Source organism: Pezoporus flaviventris, unplaced genomic scaffold (genome assembly GCF_033815535.1).
Source record: "Pezoporus flaviventris isolate CSIRO_AGI_PZ_B2104156 unplaced genomic scaffold, CSIRO_AGI_Pfla_v1 ptg000036l, whole genome shotgun sequence".
Lineage (NCBI taxonomy): Eukaryota > Metazoa > Chordata > Aves > Psittaciformes > Psittacidae > Pezoporus > Pezoporus flaviventris.
Genome location: NW_026892584.1, coordinates 16,236,429 through 16,252,916, shown reverse-complemented (window position 1 = coordinate 16,252,916; position 16,488 = coordinate 16,236,429). Strand labels below are relative to the sequence as shown.

At 37.8% G+C, this 16,488-nt stretch overlaps 1 protein-coding gene across 3 annotated transcripts in view; it reads right to left on the bottom strand.

Annotated features, from left to right (window-relative positions):
• Window positions 1-2,279: 2,279 nt before the first annotated feature.
• The window catches only part of GPR176 (G protein-coupled receptor 176), a 40,626-nt gene continuing 26,417 nt past the window's right edge, over window positions 2,280-16,488 (bottom strand). For 2 of the 3 annotated variants that reach the window (XM_061463361.1, XM_061463364.1), the window contains 2 exons: window positions 5,651-5,903; window positions 2,280-4,039 (listed from right to left, as the gene is read on the bottom strand). In XM_061463361.1, the coding sequence (XP_061319345.1) occupies window positions 2,932-4,039; window positions 5,651-5,903 (1,361 nt within the window). In that variant the 3' untranslated portion in view covers window positions 2,280-2,931. Of the gene's footprint in view, window positions 4,040-5,650; window positions 5,904-8,527; window positions 8,684-16,488 lie in introns of those variants that run through there. The other variant, XM_061463363.1, reaches the window with a different exon arrangement.

Sequence of the window (16,488 nt, the reverse complement as noted above, 5' to 3'; positions counted from 1 at the left end):
TGAGCCCAGCACTGCAACAAAGAACTCCTGCTTTCAAAAACTCCAAATTGAGTCTTAGAGAGTTCCTCTGACCAGCTTTTACAGTAACTCACTTTTGCTTATCTTTAATGTGATGATAAAGAAGAAAACAATTTTGTTTTGATTGTTTTCATATTGGATGCTGGAGAACATTTTGCCAGTAGAAATCATTAGAACAAAAAGCCAACAGACAGTAGGAATGCTTCTATTTGCCACAGTCTTGGATAAAGTTAAAAAAATCAAACTCTGCAAGTCAAATATTCCATCTTGCAGAAAAAGTCTCCTGAATGACTGTCTTCTATGAGAATTCTAGCACAGAGGATTTATTATGAATTTTACACAGCTTTCTTTTTTTTATGCAAAGATGTGCTTTTGTGGTTTTTTGTTTTTTTATACTTCCCTTTAACATTCATATTGATAAACTGTTGAAAGAGGGACTAAAAGTATTCCCAAATAGTTTTTCAGGTATGGAAAACCACTTTAGTTTTTTTCAAAAGGTTTCGATGTCTTCAGATACAATTTGCTAAAAATAAAGAAAAAAAAAGAAACCCACCCAAGAAAACCAACTAACCAAAAAAAAACCCACAAAAAAACCATGACTTTTTTACATGTCTTCTTTGAAAGAAAAAGGTATTTCTGGCTCAGCAGTCAAAAACCACCACGAACTCCTTCCTTTCCAGATAGGATAAAAGTAACTTCTATGCTGTTACGCTCTGAATTTATCACTGGCATTTCTCATTCACCACTGGGAGCTGAAAAGGAGAAAACTAAGTTTGCTTTCTTCAAAGCAGTTCAGATCTGACAACTCCTAGTCTACTTTTGAGGGTTTGGGGATTTTTTTGAATGGCATCTGTTTTTTCACTATACTTTGGCAGAACAAACACTCCATTAAATAACTTTTTAACACTTAAAATATGTCTGCTATGCTACTTTCTCTACCTTCGCCACAGAAGGAACACCTTTTCCTTGAATATTTCTTCTGCCTGATTTCAGGCAAGTTATGTCTGCCTTCTCTGTATCTATGAAGAAGGGCAGCTGGGATGCCCACCACCCATCTGGGCCCACTGAAGACTGCTCCTCACTCCCAAGATGAGAAGTTCTAGCAAGAAGTGAAGTGCACTGAAAACAGAGGAAATGAAGGGAAAACATCATTTACACAGTAATTTATAATTTTTTCTTTAAATACAATTTTATTAAAACTTTTGCTTTTAATACCTTGTAGAAATCCATCACCTTGGAGACATCAGAAGCTGCTTTCTTCAAACCAAAGGAAGAACAGGTACTTCTCCAAATCCTGCTTCAGCAGAATTTTTTCTCACTTTTAACAATGACAGGTTGTATTTACTAAGTTACTGTGAACTTGGCAAGATTTTTCACTTTGTCCTTTTAAAAGTATGCTTTAAAGAAAACTACTTTCATAAACAGACAGTAACTACAGATAAAGGGTCGGCATGCACCAAGGGGCTAAATTACAGGATAACCACAAGGACGTTACTAGATTGTGCTTTTAAGAAACTACTCAGAGACACAACAGCAAACGCAGATAAGAAGGAAAGACTACTCGCAACTGAACAAGGGTTAAAATGCCAGGGATACAACAATTTCAGGTCATCTATCAGCAGACTGATACAGTTTAAAATTCACATTCAGCATAAACAAGACAATATGGCTGTGGTGATGGGGGACAAGCTACAGTACCATGCCTGAACTCTCCTAGAAAGCTGGTGTGCTGATGGCGTGACTCTGGACTCAGGAATTGGGCACCAGATTTGAAAGTCTCTTTTTAATACACTGGGTGATCTGCACTGTGAGACAAGTGGGGTTGGTATCTGTATCTGTGGAGATAGAAGAAAAACCTCCTTGCCTCTGACAGTGGTGAGCAACAACATTAATAAGCCTTGCTTTTTGGGGTCTGATATCAGCTTCCTCACTCAGTAGTTCCGTATAAGGCTACTAGCACTTCTGACCTGTTTCTTTCATTACTAGCCTTCCTGTAAGAAAACAGCAGAGTGCACCAGCAGATGGATCTACATGAAGGCTGACAGTTTGGTTACCTACACAATACATACATTACACTGTTGGGACATTCGTATATGTCCTTTATCACAGGATCAAAGTGTTTTATTTATGCCTTTGGCACATGCATATTTGTTTACTGGAGTCAGGATTTTGTCCTGCATGGTCTCCAATCCAGTTTTTATTTAAAACTACAAGATTATATGCTTTTCTTAAAAAAAAAAAAAAAAAAAGTAAAATAAATAAATAAAATCTTTCTCAGGTTTGACACATGATTATTTGGGTATTTTTGGCTGTGTGGAAGGTTTTTTTTAGGCCAAAAAAAGAGTGCAGACAGATACTTGGTAACTAATTTGTGCAAAAAGTCATGGGAGTTTTAACACTGATTGAAGAAATGGGCTTAATAGAAAACATATCTACTTAATAGTCCATCTTACTTCATTGATGAGATGTGCAGAACCTTGCTTTGTATATTTACAGCAGGTTAGGACTTACCCATTTTGCATCTGTCTTCTGCTCCCTACAGCCTTTCCTATGAAGTTATTTTGACACAGTCCATTTTAATACAACATGAGGCTTCCCAGCAAACTGCCACTATTTTCATTTTTCAGCCATACAAAGCATTCCCAAAGCCATATGTACTTTTTGAAAGTAAATCAGGCAGGTATCATTGTGGGGTTTTCACAGATACAACTAAAAACCACCATCTCTTGATATATTATTTTCATGAAAACATATTAATAAGGAATACTTGTATGTTTTTTTACCTTTGTTTGTTTAAATTATATTTGGAGCAAACAAAAAAATCAGCCTGTAACAAATTTCAGCATAAGATCCATGGGATCACACATACAACAGAAGGTGACCTTCCCCTGTCACTTAAAGCTTCTGCTCTTACTAAGAATCTACCTTGGGAAACATACTGACTTTATTGTTTCTGCTGATTTTTCTTTCTGCTTTACATTTAGGCTGTTTTGTCTGGATTAGCTCTTCAGGTGTATTCCCCAAAGGAGGCAGGAGTCGCTTCTTACTGTTTCGGTTTTCTGAGAGCCACTGGGGAGGCAGCTCAAAGGGTCCAAAACCAAACTGCATGGAATACTTGTCATTTACCGTATCAGCTTCTGTGACCACAGCCGGCGCCACCTGAGCTGTAGAGTCTGCAATTGTCTGTGGTATAAATTTGTGAACCAAAGTCTCTCCTACTTCTAAACTGGTGGTAGGAATTTCCTTCTGTTCCAAGTCACCAGCACCAACAGATTTGGTCTCATTCTCCTCATCTTCTGCTGGCTTGAAGATTTGTTGTTGCCCGATATGAAACATCTCCAGAAGCTGGCTTCCTGAACGGACACTGGGCTCCAGATTAGCATCTGCAAAACCACCTGAACTGACAATATTTCTCCTGCTATACCTTTGGTGCAGCTGTACTAGTGTCCCCACTAAGCACTTTCGTACTGATTTGTTCACAGTTAAAAATAATAAAGGATTGGCCAGCAAAGAGACCTTGGGCAACCAGATGGCAGTGAGGAACAAGAAGATTGAAATATCTGAAATATTGAGTATGGTGCGGTAAATCACCAAAGTTACATAGGGGACACTGCAGAAAATAAATATCATAACCATGGAAAGCAGCATGGCATGAAGCTCAGCTTCTCGCTGGGAGGCGTAAGGTATAGAAATTGTATTCTGAGGGGTCCTTAATGCAGCTATGATGACTTTTTTCTTCTGGCTGGCACTCAGTGCCCTGCGAATAAGAATCATAAAGAGAAATACCACAGCCACTGGTACAATCACTGTGGTGATGTTATAGATGATGACATATATCAGGTGGCCAAGGGAGTAACTCCAAGATTCAGAACAGGTGGACATGGCATAAATATCAGACACGTTGGTTACAGCAAATACTGGAATGCTGGCCACTATTGCATGGGCCCAGATATAGATGACCAGGTCTCGGGATTTTGCATCAGATATTTTTCGTTCCAGAGGGTATAAAACAGAGTAGTACCTGTCAAAAACCAAAATAAAATAAAATTACAACTGATTCAATGCAAAAGGTGAAATCTGTAATGAACATAACGCTTAAGAGAAGCTTCTCAGGAGCTGTCTGAGCAAAATGCCCCAAAACCCTAACTGGGTTGCCAAATAACTACCGGCTTATGAGGAAAAAATAAAGAACAAAAAGAGAATGCCTTTGCAGGCCTGTCTGTGGAAAAAAAGTGAATAGTCAAACTTCAGGATCACATTATGGTGGCAAACGATTCTTTCAGTAAGTGGAACTGTATCACTTCAGCTGATGCATTTGAACATTAGTTTGAAGCTTTCACTATTTACTTGTAAACAGGACAGTATATTGCACACAGCACAAAATCTCAGAAAATGTGATGGAGGCATAGGCATGTTGCATTGAAAGGTCATACTCATAGTTAATTTGAAAACCTGCTTTATGATAGAATTTTTCCTCTGGATATTTGGAAAAAGCTCTTGGTCACAAATTACACGTACCCCTCTACTGGAAGTTTTGTTCTGCAGAAGCTCTGTATGGCAAGGCCCTGAGCAAAAGACCAGTCCAACACTGAACATTCTGTGTGCATTAAAACATGCACTTCAGATTTTAGACACTGCTTCATTGCTTGCTTACTACTGTAGACTTTTAAGCTCATAGAATTTTCGTGACAAACCTACCCTTTTACACTTACCATTATAAGCAGAAGCGCTTTGTGCTTTTTGTGAGTAAGATTGCAAGTTTTACTCATGAAGGGCAAATGATATGCTATTCCAGTGCCAACACTGGTATGCATTACAGAGAGTGATACTGCATTTATCAAGGCATTAACATTCAAGTAAGAGACATACCACTTTTAGGTATAGCGTTTAGTTTGTTAGAGCTAATGTATCGTGTGGTGAGACACAGTAACAGACTAACAATAATTTTATCTAACATGTATAAATGCACTGGTTCAGTAATGTAAACTGTATTAAACCAGTATCTACCTTTCCTTAAAAATGTCTTACTTACTGTCACTTACAAGATGATAGAGCTGTTCATTTAGGTGTAATAAGTGACTGCTAATAATAAGCAAACTGAACTGAATCCAAAAACTTAGACAATCCAAAGGGCCACTTTTGATTTAGACCGATCTACATACAAAACCTCTCAGAATTAATTCCGATTATATTAATACTGAGGGATTTTTTTAAACAAATCTGTATTTGAAATTTGAAATAGATAGGCAATCTACCTCAGGCATTGGTGAATTATTCTAACAGGCAATTGCTTTCAACTTCCACAGTTAAAAATGCACCTTACCTATAGTCTGAAGTTGTCTGCTTTCAAGTTCCATTACTGAACAAAAATTATAAACAAGAAAGAAAGGATAAAAACTTCTCTGAAGACAAATCTATAGACTAAAAGTCCTTTATAATTGTTCAGAGATATCAGAGTAAACTGAAAAATAAAGGGTTCTGATGTTACAGAGAAAAATATGCCAATATGTTCTAGAAAAAAGCTGCACACAGTGAGAAAAGCACTCAAAGATCAATATGAAAGATATAAAAGGGTTTCAAAGGGAGAAATAAGAAAGAAAAATCAAGGATCCTGGCAAATTTTCTCTCTTACCTGTCAAGAGCAATGGCTGGAAAACTAAGGATGGTCACTGAGCAGAAGACTTTGTGCAGAAACTTGGCAATTCTGCAGAAGAGCATTGTATAGATCCACCAGCAACAGTGTGGACTGGCACTAAGGGCAATGTCAAAAGGCACACAGACTAGGCTGGCACAGATCCCCGAGCAGGCCAAATTCTTAATGAGTCTGTTTGTTACAGACTTGAGTACTGATGTTCTGCAAGTTGACCACAGCACCATGATGTTACCTGTGAGTAGAGACAGGAAAGATAAAGCAAAAATAAAAATCATAGAATCATAGAATACTTAGATTTGGAAAGGACCTTAAGATCATCTAGTTCCAACCCAAACAAACAAGCAACCAACCCTTCCACCCCCAAACCCAACAATAATTTTCACAGTTCTGAATGTTCCCTAGTACTGCAAACAAAAATGCTTGTTTGGAGTTTGCCAGGAGTCACTGATTTGAACCATCACACTGCTCAAACTAAACAGTGTGTAATGACTAGTGGCTTTATAATTCAGATAACTAAAAACAATTATTCCCCAGCTATCTCTTCCCATCTTCTAGTGATGAACGAATTAGGGAATTTCAGAGGAATATGTTTAAATAGGATACCCAAACCATGCTTTTAGATGCTTATGTTAACTCCTGCATTAAATGAGCCATCCTGAATATTCAAATATATAAATTTGCTAGTTTTTATATTTTACTAAGTAGTGCATAATTCTTTTTAAAAGATAAAAAATACACTGCAAGTAAACATAAAGATAACTGGAATATAAATTAGTTTTAATCTGTTTGTCTCTGTGTTCTGTAAGTGCATCACAGCAGCTTGGTTTTTCCACTGGCCACTTCAGTGACACAGATGGGCCTGTGTGAAACCACATCCAGAAGAATTTTGTCTTTTTTTGTCCCCCGCAAGAGTTTTTATATATACATAATGACCTGCAATTAAACAAATGGGGCAGGCAAAAAAAGAAAAAAAGACTTAATGCACGTAACTTCACAAAAGTAAACACAGAAGGCAACTCACTTCCGGATATTCAAGCCCTACACATTTGTTTCAAATAGGGTGAATGGCTGACTGTGAAGCAGAAGTACAGAGAAAAGTCAAACATACACAGTGAAAGAAAACAGCATCTTAAGCTGCTGACTGAGATATGAAAAAGCAGCTGCAGTCCCCCCTACTTCTCTCTGTTGACACTACCATTTTTTGGCTTGATTTTTCCTCTAACCGATAAAAACCCCCACATAAAATGCCAGCAAGGTCATAGTCTTGTTCACATGGCAGACGTGTATACCAAATCATAGAATCATAGAATCGTTAAGGTTGGAAAGGACCTTAAGATCATCTAGTTCCAACCCCCCTGCCAGGGGCAGGGACACCTTATGCTAAATCATATCACACAAGGCCTCATCCAACCTGGTCTTGAACACTACCAGGGATGGAGCATTCACAACCTCCCTGGGCAACCCATTCCAGTGCCTCACCACCCTAACAGGAAAGAATTTCCTTCTTATATCCAATGTAAACTTCCCCTGTTTAAGTTTTAACCCATTACCCCTTGTCCTATCACTACAGTCCCTAATGAAGAGTCCCTCTCCAGCATCCCTATAGGCCCCCTTCAGATACTGGAAGGCTGCTATGAGGTCTCCACGCAGCCTTCTCTTCTCCAGGCTGAACAGCCCCAACTTCCTCAGCCTGTCTTCATGGCAAGTACTAAGAAATACCAGAAAGTCAAGCTTAGCTTCTTGATAAAACAGCGCACCACTTCAATAGAAGCATGCAGCATTAACTCCAAAATCCACCTCACGGACATGCTATTTCAGTCTGCAGTTCGTGAACTTGGAATTCAATTTTCTATATACTGTGTTGTGTCTTACACAAATTTCTTTTTGGTAGCTGACAAAATATTGAGTTACATATTTACTATCTGATGTGTTTTAAAGAACAGAATCATCATCTGGTTTTGGAGGTGCTTTGGGCTTGACAATGTATTTCACAGGCAGTCTTTAATCAGTTGTATTTAAAGCTTCCTAAGTTGCTAGGAGATATTCAGTCAACCAAACCACTTGCTTTCAAGAATGTCTCTGACTCTCCAGTCTCACATACGTTATTACAATGCCCTAGAATAGGGGAGGAGCTGGGTTGGGGGTTTTTTTGTTTGTTTGGTTTGGTTTTTAACTTGAATCTTTCATCTGGTTTGAACTGCACTGATTTTGTAACCCTACTTCCAAAGCAAGTTTCACCTCCATTAGAATGAATATAAATGCAGAATGGAAAAATAAAAGAAATAAAGAGGGGTTTTCATTAATACTTCAGAAGCTGCTAGAGAACTCCTGAGCTATTCTTCAGGGTCCTACAGAGGAGTTTCATTCAAGACTACAGATTTTCAACTGTTGAATTACTTCTACAAATTACATCATATTGTCATTTGTACATCAGAGTCACAAGGAAATTAAATTAGCCCTGGTGCTGACTAATCCTAAATAGAAGTAGAAAGAATAAAGTGTAAAATAGAAATACTAGTTCTAAGATGAGGAAGAATCCCTTAGACACAATAAAGTCAGAGCCTGAAAGGGAAAGAATGGATTAGCAGAGAGAACTGTCCACTTGAAAATTAGCGAGTATCTCTCAGTGAAACATTACTTTTCTACTTGCAACTATGAGTAACTTGATGAACCAGATCAGCTTCAGTATAGACTGGTAAATCGTTCTGCTGATGCCTTCAAATCAAATATTTCCCTCCATGCATCTCAAAGCCACCTACTCAGATAAAAAAAATTACACCAGGAACTCGCACAGCATTAAATATTGAGAAGCTTCAGAACAAAACTGCATGCATTTCCCATTTTGTTGCTTCTCACCTCTCCCGAGCAACTCCTTTCCATGGAAAAGGATAACAACATTCCAGGCAACAAGGTAATTCAACAAGCATTATGGCAATTGCACTCTGAACCTTTTCACAATGTCTAGAGGCACTTCTCTGTTCTGTATGTATTAGTCATTCACTGTTGATCCTGTGAAAGACGTTAGTCTAACACCAGTATTCTCCTTGACTTAAAACTGTACTAGAGGCTGTTGCACACTCCTACAGTGGGCAAAACTGTCATTTTCTACCATGAGTTAGTTTCTGAGATATTTCTGCTTGATAACTGCTCTAGGGCTACATAACCTTGGATTCAAACTTCATAACGGGATTGTACTGGTTAGCTGGGAGGCATCCAGGAAAAGCTGGAGTGAATAAGCAGCTGGAAAATGTAGCATCTTGCTGTTTCCTTGAAGTCAATACTGCCTAGGACAGGAATGTCACTTATAATTGGTCACATGTGACAAAGCATATCCCATATTCGTTGTACAGAATTCCACAACTAAAAAAGATGAAGTGTTTTCATTTAAAAAGGAAAGGCATTTTTTTGGTCTTCTCAGAGAATGAACATTTATGTGTACATAAAATGCTTACTACACCTGACGATAGTTGACAAACTTATCAGCACACAGACTAAGTAAGCAGGAGGTAAGTATGCAACTTCTCTGTGTCTTTGCAAAATTCTCAGACTAAAAGAGAAGAATAGGAAATAGGTAACCACTGCATGAGAAGCAGCTCTTTCCGTGTTTAAAGCCTGCCAAACAAGGTTAAACAGAGTTCATTTTATCCTCTTCTATTACTGTAACTTAAACATTCAATAAAATCTCCATGTACTATACACCAATTCCACTGTATTCAGATTTGAAAAGATGGTTGTTTCCAGTCATGCCCTACTGTTAATTGAGAGGTATCACAGATAAGCAGCCATACAGTACATGAAGTTGCATAGAAGTACACCAAGTAAATAAAAAGGTCCAAGCACAAGTATGCTTCTAACCTTTGTAGTGTTTCACATTCCCTGTATCTGCAAGTAACATTCTCTGAGCATGAAATGTTATCAGAATACATTAGTCTGATTCAAAGCAGCAAAAAATACTTCTGTTTCTCTTTCAAGTTGTACTCTCCTTGGATTTCACTGCCTGACACAAAGCATTGATGCAGGCATCAACAGGGGAGCTAGTTTTGAAATACTAGCTCTTAGCAGTAATTCAAATAACATGAAAGATTCTTAATAATACCTCTAACAAACAGAAGGACAATCTCCATGGAAACCAGAGACAGTTACTTAAAAGAAATGCATTTGCCATGCAATCATCAAGTTAAAAAAAAAAAAGGAAGAAGAAATAAGCTGTTTGTCAATTAACGCATGGAACCCAATCCATTAGCTGGGTTTGACATTCATCTCACATTTTTATTAACATTAATTGAATGTTAATATAATTGAATCAAAACAAAGTCCACATTCTAGCAAAATACTCCTCCTTGCAGCTTGCTTTCCTCTGCTTTGATTTCTCTCCCACCTAGAGCAGGGTTCTCAGGATCCAGCCATCTTTCCCAGCAAAGAGCCTCTGCCCACCCCACCCACACTTCATGCAGGATTACAGGAAAGAAGTGGCAGCACTCTTTCTAAAAAAACAACACAGGAAGCAAAGAAAAAAGGTTAGGAACTGGGCCATTAAAAAATTAACTGAAAAAGTCACAGCATGATGAACTAGAAAAACTTCCCTTGTTGAAACACCAGGATGATTACATTCCCAATCCTCAAACTCATTCTTTCATACTGTTTTCTGAGGTATTTTAAGGAAGGTTTTTTTCTGCTTACTATGCTAAAAGACAAATCTCACTTAAAAAGTGGATCACTGGAAATATTTGTGGCAACCCCTGATAGGTAGCTATCAAATATCCCCCTTAGGTTAAAACGTATATTGTTTACTTATTCATCTCCAGAGGAAACAGGGATCCGTCAGGATATATGTTGGCTTACACAGCTGGAAAAAATGTCTAACTTTATCACAGAATGGTTGAGGGTGGAAGGGACCTCTAAAGACCATCCGGACCAAAACCCCTGCTCAAGCAAGACCAAATTCTTGTAATTTTTTATAATTCTTGTATATTTTAGTTTAAAAAATATAGTCATCAGACTGCCAGAATTGCTTTTATAGATGAAAATTAGAATGTCCTGAAACCGTATTTAACTTTTTTTTACATTCTAGCTGCCAGGGTCAAAATTCAGTGATAAAAAGAGTGGGCAATAACTTAGTTTGGGGGGTTTTAACATATTTATTTCCTTTTCAGTTTGTGCACATGTGCAACCAGATGTTTTACATCTAAGATGAAGTGTCTGATGCAAGAGAACTACCTTGGAACAAGATCTGCTGTATACCAAACTTTTTTTTTTTCCACTTCATAAAACAGGTGATCTCCTTAATTTTAAAATTATATTTCTAACTGCTATTCTTGGAATTCCCAATCACATGTTCCTACTTTCATCGTAAGTTTTGATTTAGAACTATACTATGTAAAAGACTTATCATCAAGCTCTGATCACCAAACTTGGCTCTACTGAACTGCATCAAGCACAAATTTGCTTAGCACAGAGTAGTTAGTTGCAAAGCATTTCAGTATAGATGTAAATTATACTGGATTTTTAGAGTGTTTATTTAGTGTGTTTCTGCTCCCAAGTTACACAGTATAGTTACACAATAGAAGAGATTTTAAGGAAGGAGTTAGTTCATAGCAGCTTAGTTCCAGAAAATGAACATAAGATTTCCTTGTAAAAACAGGTAAATCATTGACTTTTGTTGCAGGATTGCCTAGGATTGTCAAGTTTGCAATACTGCAGTATTGCCAAGGCCAACACCTGCCTAAACAATCCACTGGCAGCAGCTACTCTGCCTTGTTGTGAAGATGGAGTAAAGTTAGGAAACATATTTGAGGAAATTTAAAATTGCTCTTACAGCAAGGAGAACTTGTGTGCTATGGTGGTATTCGTAATGTCAAAATCACTTCAGTAAATAATCATTAATATAATGCCATTTCTGACTTTTTTTACTGTTGCCCTTACTACTTTATAAATTTATCGTCTGTGGGCAGATTCTAAATTAATTGCACCATGCTAAAGTCTAGGATGCCCACTTGCATTTCTCTTACATATGGCTACTGAAGGGAGATAAGAAAGTCCTGCACTGGTAATTCTCTCCTTCTTCATACCCACTACCACTTTTTCGCAACTCATTTTTTGTACTTATTGTCCATTAAACAGACATAATTTCTGGGCAGCAACAATCATTTTCTCCCTTTTGATAATTACAGTCCTTCAACAGCCACCATGATCAAGGAAACAACCAAACCCACTTATTTTGCTTAAGTACAGTCAACCTGCCTGAATTACTTACCTCTATTTTAAAATGGATATCCTCAAAGTACCTGAAACTCTTTAAGCTTCTTGGAAGGAAAAAAGTTTAAAGAATATTGTGTCTGCAACTTCTGGACCTTGGATTGCTCCCATGTCAGGAAAACATGACAAATGTATAGCATTACCTTTGAAACCTAAGATAGGAAGTTTAAAAAAATTGAAAAAAAGAATGTCCAGATTTACTGCCCTATCCATCAGAGGAATACAAACCTTTTTAAAGTTATTAACTTTTTGAATCACAGTGCCTAAGGGACCAGCTTGTTTTACTTATTGTGAAAATATAACCAAAAATTTTTAAACCCAAGGACTTTACATGACCCCCATGACATGAGGACCAATGTTTTTACCTCCTCTACAGAGGAAGGAAATAGAAATAAAGGAAATAGGTATAGAACAGCTAAAAATACTGGATATCATCATCAATGTACATGAAATCATTAGCAGAAGTACTAGATCCCACATCATCTTTGCCAAGCAGGTATCACATCTAGTGAATCATCTGGCCTTTCTTACATGAGGCTTTGTGCCAGTCACTCTCAGAGAGCAAATCTGACGTTGTTATTAAAACACTACAAGGCTTGAAAGCGGGTAATTTTTCTGAACAGCCAGTCTGTCATTGTTCATCATCCTTGGTACAAGGGGAATAGCTTTTGTCCCTTTGTTTTATAAGGAACTCAGAAAAGGGCCATATTGAACCTGTATGTTATGAAATGACTGAGGTGATGCAATAGTAGCACATCTTACACAAGATGATGTCAAGCAAAAAGGAATTAACTTGAGCTCCCCGATCGTGGTGCTGAATGTAACTGTAAACAGCATTCAACACAAGGAGCAAGCGTGTTTAAGTTTTGTTTTTAAATAACAATGCTCTCCACTGATACATCTTTGTAGACAGCCTGTAGCTGTGTCTGTTGGTAGCATTCCTACGTACATCCAGGCACCTCTCTTCAGATGGTCCTTTTTGTTTGACTTTGCCCATATGCACCTGCAATCCATATGCAGGCACTTTGGTGCAGTCAGTGAGCTGTGACTTTTCATGTTGCAGATGCAGCTCAACTTTGCTTTGTTTACAAGGCCAGCCTCACTCTCTAATAGGTTCTTCCAGGAGAAACCTGCAGGACCTTGGACCTCGGACCTCTCTGCACGACATGCCAAGGTCAGATCCATGAGGAGAGTGACAGTTTTGCACTTGTGAGGCTGTAGGAAAACATCTTTTAGAGCAACTCTAGCATTTGGATGGGGCTGCAAGCTGCTCCAGCATCCACAGCACACAGGAACAACCATCCAGCTTCCCCTCTGGACATGATGACCCCCTGTGCTGTTCAGAGCCTTACTACCCCCTGCCTTCACCCTTCCATCTGTACAAAATGCTACCAGACCAGAATACAACACAGACATGGCTCAGCAACACTGTTCTTATGAAAATTATTTTTCCTGTATCCAATACTTTTCCAGTTGTTCGCTTAAGATATTAAGACAAAACTCAAATTAGTTGCTGTAGCATAGTGGATATGTGAGATCTATGCTGTCTAATAGTATATAACCAACTGGACAATTTGATTAAATTACTGGGTAGCTGATTTTCCCTGGTTCATTTGTTGAAGGAAAAAGCAGAAATACACTCAATTTTAAATGAATGATACTTAATGGAGGAGCACAAGCCTGTGGTAATTACTAGTAGTTGGAAGACAGACTATATTTTACTTGGTAATTGAGGCTATCTTGCTGCACTCATGATTAAAAAAATAATTCCTACCCATTAGCACCAATTTTCATCCTCCATTGAAGCTGAAATTACAGAGTTTGTAGCTGAAAGACACCATAGTAACAGCTATTTCATAGAACAGAAATTATTTTCTGGCCTACCCCACAGCCTTGTCACTTTCTTTTTTCGCTTTATACAACTAAGAAAGATCTGATGTAATTTCTGCACCGGTTTGACTGTGCTTCCCTTTCTCCAAAGTGCAAGGTTATCAAAAACAAAATTACATTCTCCACATAGTTTTGCCTTGCAGCAAGCACCAGCTGGGTGTACTGGATCTTGATTCTTTACACACAGATGTCTTCAGACAGAAATTACGTATTTTTAATACATCCTGTGCAGAGGGATTAATTACATTATATTTAGAAACAAGCTTTTTTCCCCTCCCTCCACAGCTGACTGTAATGAATGGCTCTCTCCACTCCTCCCAGCCCTGTGAAAGGGCTCAAACACTTGCTAGGAAGAAGAATGTACTGGGGACTCTGACACACTTCTGAATCACCATGAGTTCTAAACTGAAAGAAAAAAAAAAAAAAAACCTTAAAAAATAAAAATCGGGATGACCCTAAATCAAATACTTTTTTGTTTGGGTTTTTTTTTAATATCACATGGAAAACTATTCTGTTTACCAGAGTGAGGCATTTCACTGAAGAAATATGTATTTACAGAACAAATTGGATTTGTTCCAACTTGCCAAAGGGAACAGATGAATTCCCATGGGATACCTCAGGGCAAGCAAAGTGCTTCACTGTCAAGATCACAGTGACATTTTTGGCCTGACTGAATGTAAGAGGTAGGGTTTTGGTTTGTGTTTGTGTTTTGGGGTTAAGTTTATTTTTTTCCTTAAAACACACAGAGCCCTGAAGTAAAAGTTGAGATTTTGTTGATCAAGCATTTCATTTACAAAAATGATCTTTGATTGAAACTCCTGTTAAATTTCTTTTTCTCTCATTTTTCTACAGTCCCCATCTACAACAGAACTCCATTGCAGGACTTCTGTAGTCCTACTCTCCAGCCTGCTTTCTTTTACTCTTTTAATAGCTGAGTTCACTTTTCTTTGCTCAAAATCCTCCCAGCAAGAGACACGGCTGTTCCCATGTCCATTCTCTGCAAGACAACAGTTAAAACCAGAACAGCACTTGGCTTAGTGAGATGGGCCACAATCATTCATCTTTCAAGTGCCTTTACAAATATAACTATGAAAAGCTAATATTATTGCTTACGGCTTCTGTTTTATTTTAAAAAAAGCCAGAAATTCAGCTTGATTCACATTTTTAATCTCCTCAGCAAGGCCAACGGGTAATACGTTATCTAATCAGGACTGATGACTCAAAATCCAGAGAGAGACATAAATGCCTGGGGTTGGCTGAAGAAAAGGGAACCAGATTCAGTTACACACACTGAAGAACTACTGAAATTTCTCTTGACCTTAAGAATAAGAGAAGTTTTATAAACTGTAGCTCTGGATGCCCTCTAGCAACAAAATAGTTCTGAGGGTAAGGCAAGCTGTAAAACCATGCAACATTCACCCCAAATAGAACCTCTGATGTGTGGAAAGAATTTTTAAGTTTTCCTTTAACTTTCCAAGAATCCAGGTGACTGCCCTACTGGAAAATGAAGGTACCATGGTTGTTGTTACTGTAAGTCTCCTTTTCATCCCTACTGTTACAAATATAATTAGCCATCCATATTTGTACTTCGTTAGTTGCAGGGCACCGCAGAAGATACTCTATACTGAAACTTGCCATAACACTGCCAAAACTTTGCTGTATGTTTCCTTTATTAGCATGGGTTTATGACCTAGTATGGGCTGATGATGGTGCCCTCACCAACCACCCATATGCAGTATAAAATTTTAAAATTGTGTTTTGCTGATAGATGCAGCTGAAGACAATCTTTTGGCTGATACATGGATTTTTTAGGTCTATTAGCATATTAAATCAAACTGATTTCTATATGATTTTTCAACATAAAAAATTGCTATGGAGCTGGAACAACAGAATCTAAAATTAGCTTCTAGTTTTATTTTCCAAAATAAAAAAAAAAAATTGTCATTGTCTGTCTACATATATGTGAAATCTGATAAAGTTCTACCATGTATAAGCAATATACATGTAAAAACTGAAGGAGCCCAACAAATGTACCATACAACTTACCCTATAAAAGACAGCAGCTGCCATCAGAAACATGAAGGAAAAACAATATATGCATATCCCATCTCTTCCACCAAAGAGGACCACAAATAGACAGTGACTTCTTTGACTGAGGCAAATCAGCAAGTGGATGTATTAAATCATCTACAGCTTGCTGTGTTTTCCTATGCACACATACACATACAAATACATGCTCATTAGCAAAGCTTTCCAGGGTTCCTGCATCTGTTCTCTGCAGTCATCTATAAAACATTTCTTGTTGTGGAAATAAATTACAAATAACTGAGATGCTAGTTGCTGTGTCTTTGACCTCTGCTTATTACATTCAAACCACTTACTGCTATAAACTAAGGCATGTATTATTTATATCTCAGCAGCTGGTTTTTGTATGCCTGTATTTCTCACCCACTTCTACCCTTTTGCTTTCCTACAAAAGCTACCATGTCACAATGGTGGGAATGATACATTTGTGTAGCTGCTCCTCTCTTGTACTGCATCATCCACTGTCAGCAGGTAAAAACGTTTCAGATCTGTCTACCCCACATGGAAAAAAAAAACAGAAAATAAAGACAATCCAGCAATTTCTCTTGGCTTCCACAAAGTAGCAACAAAAAAGTATACCAAAAATC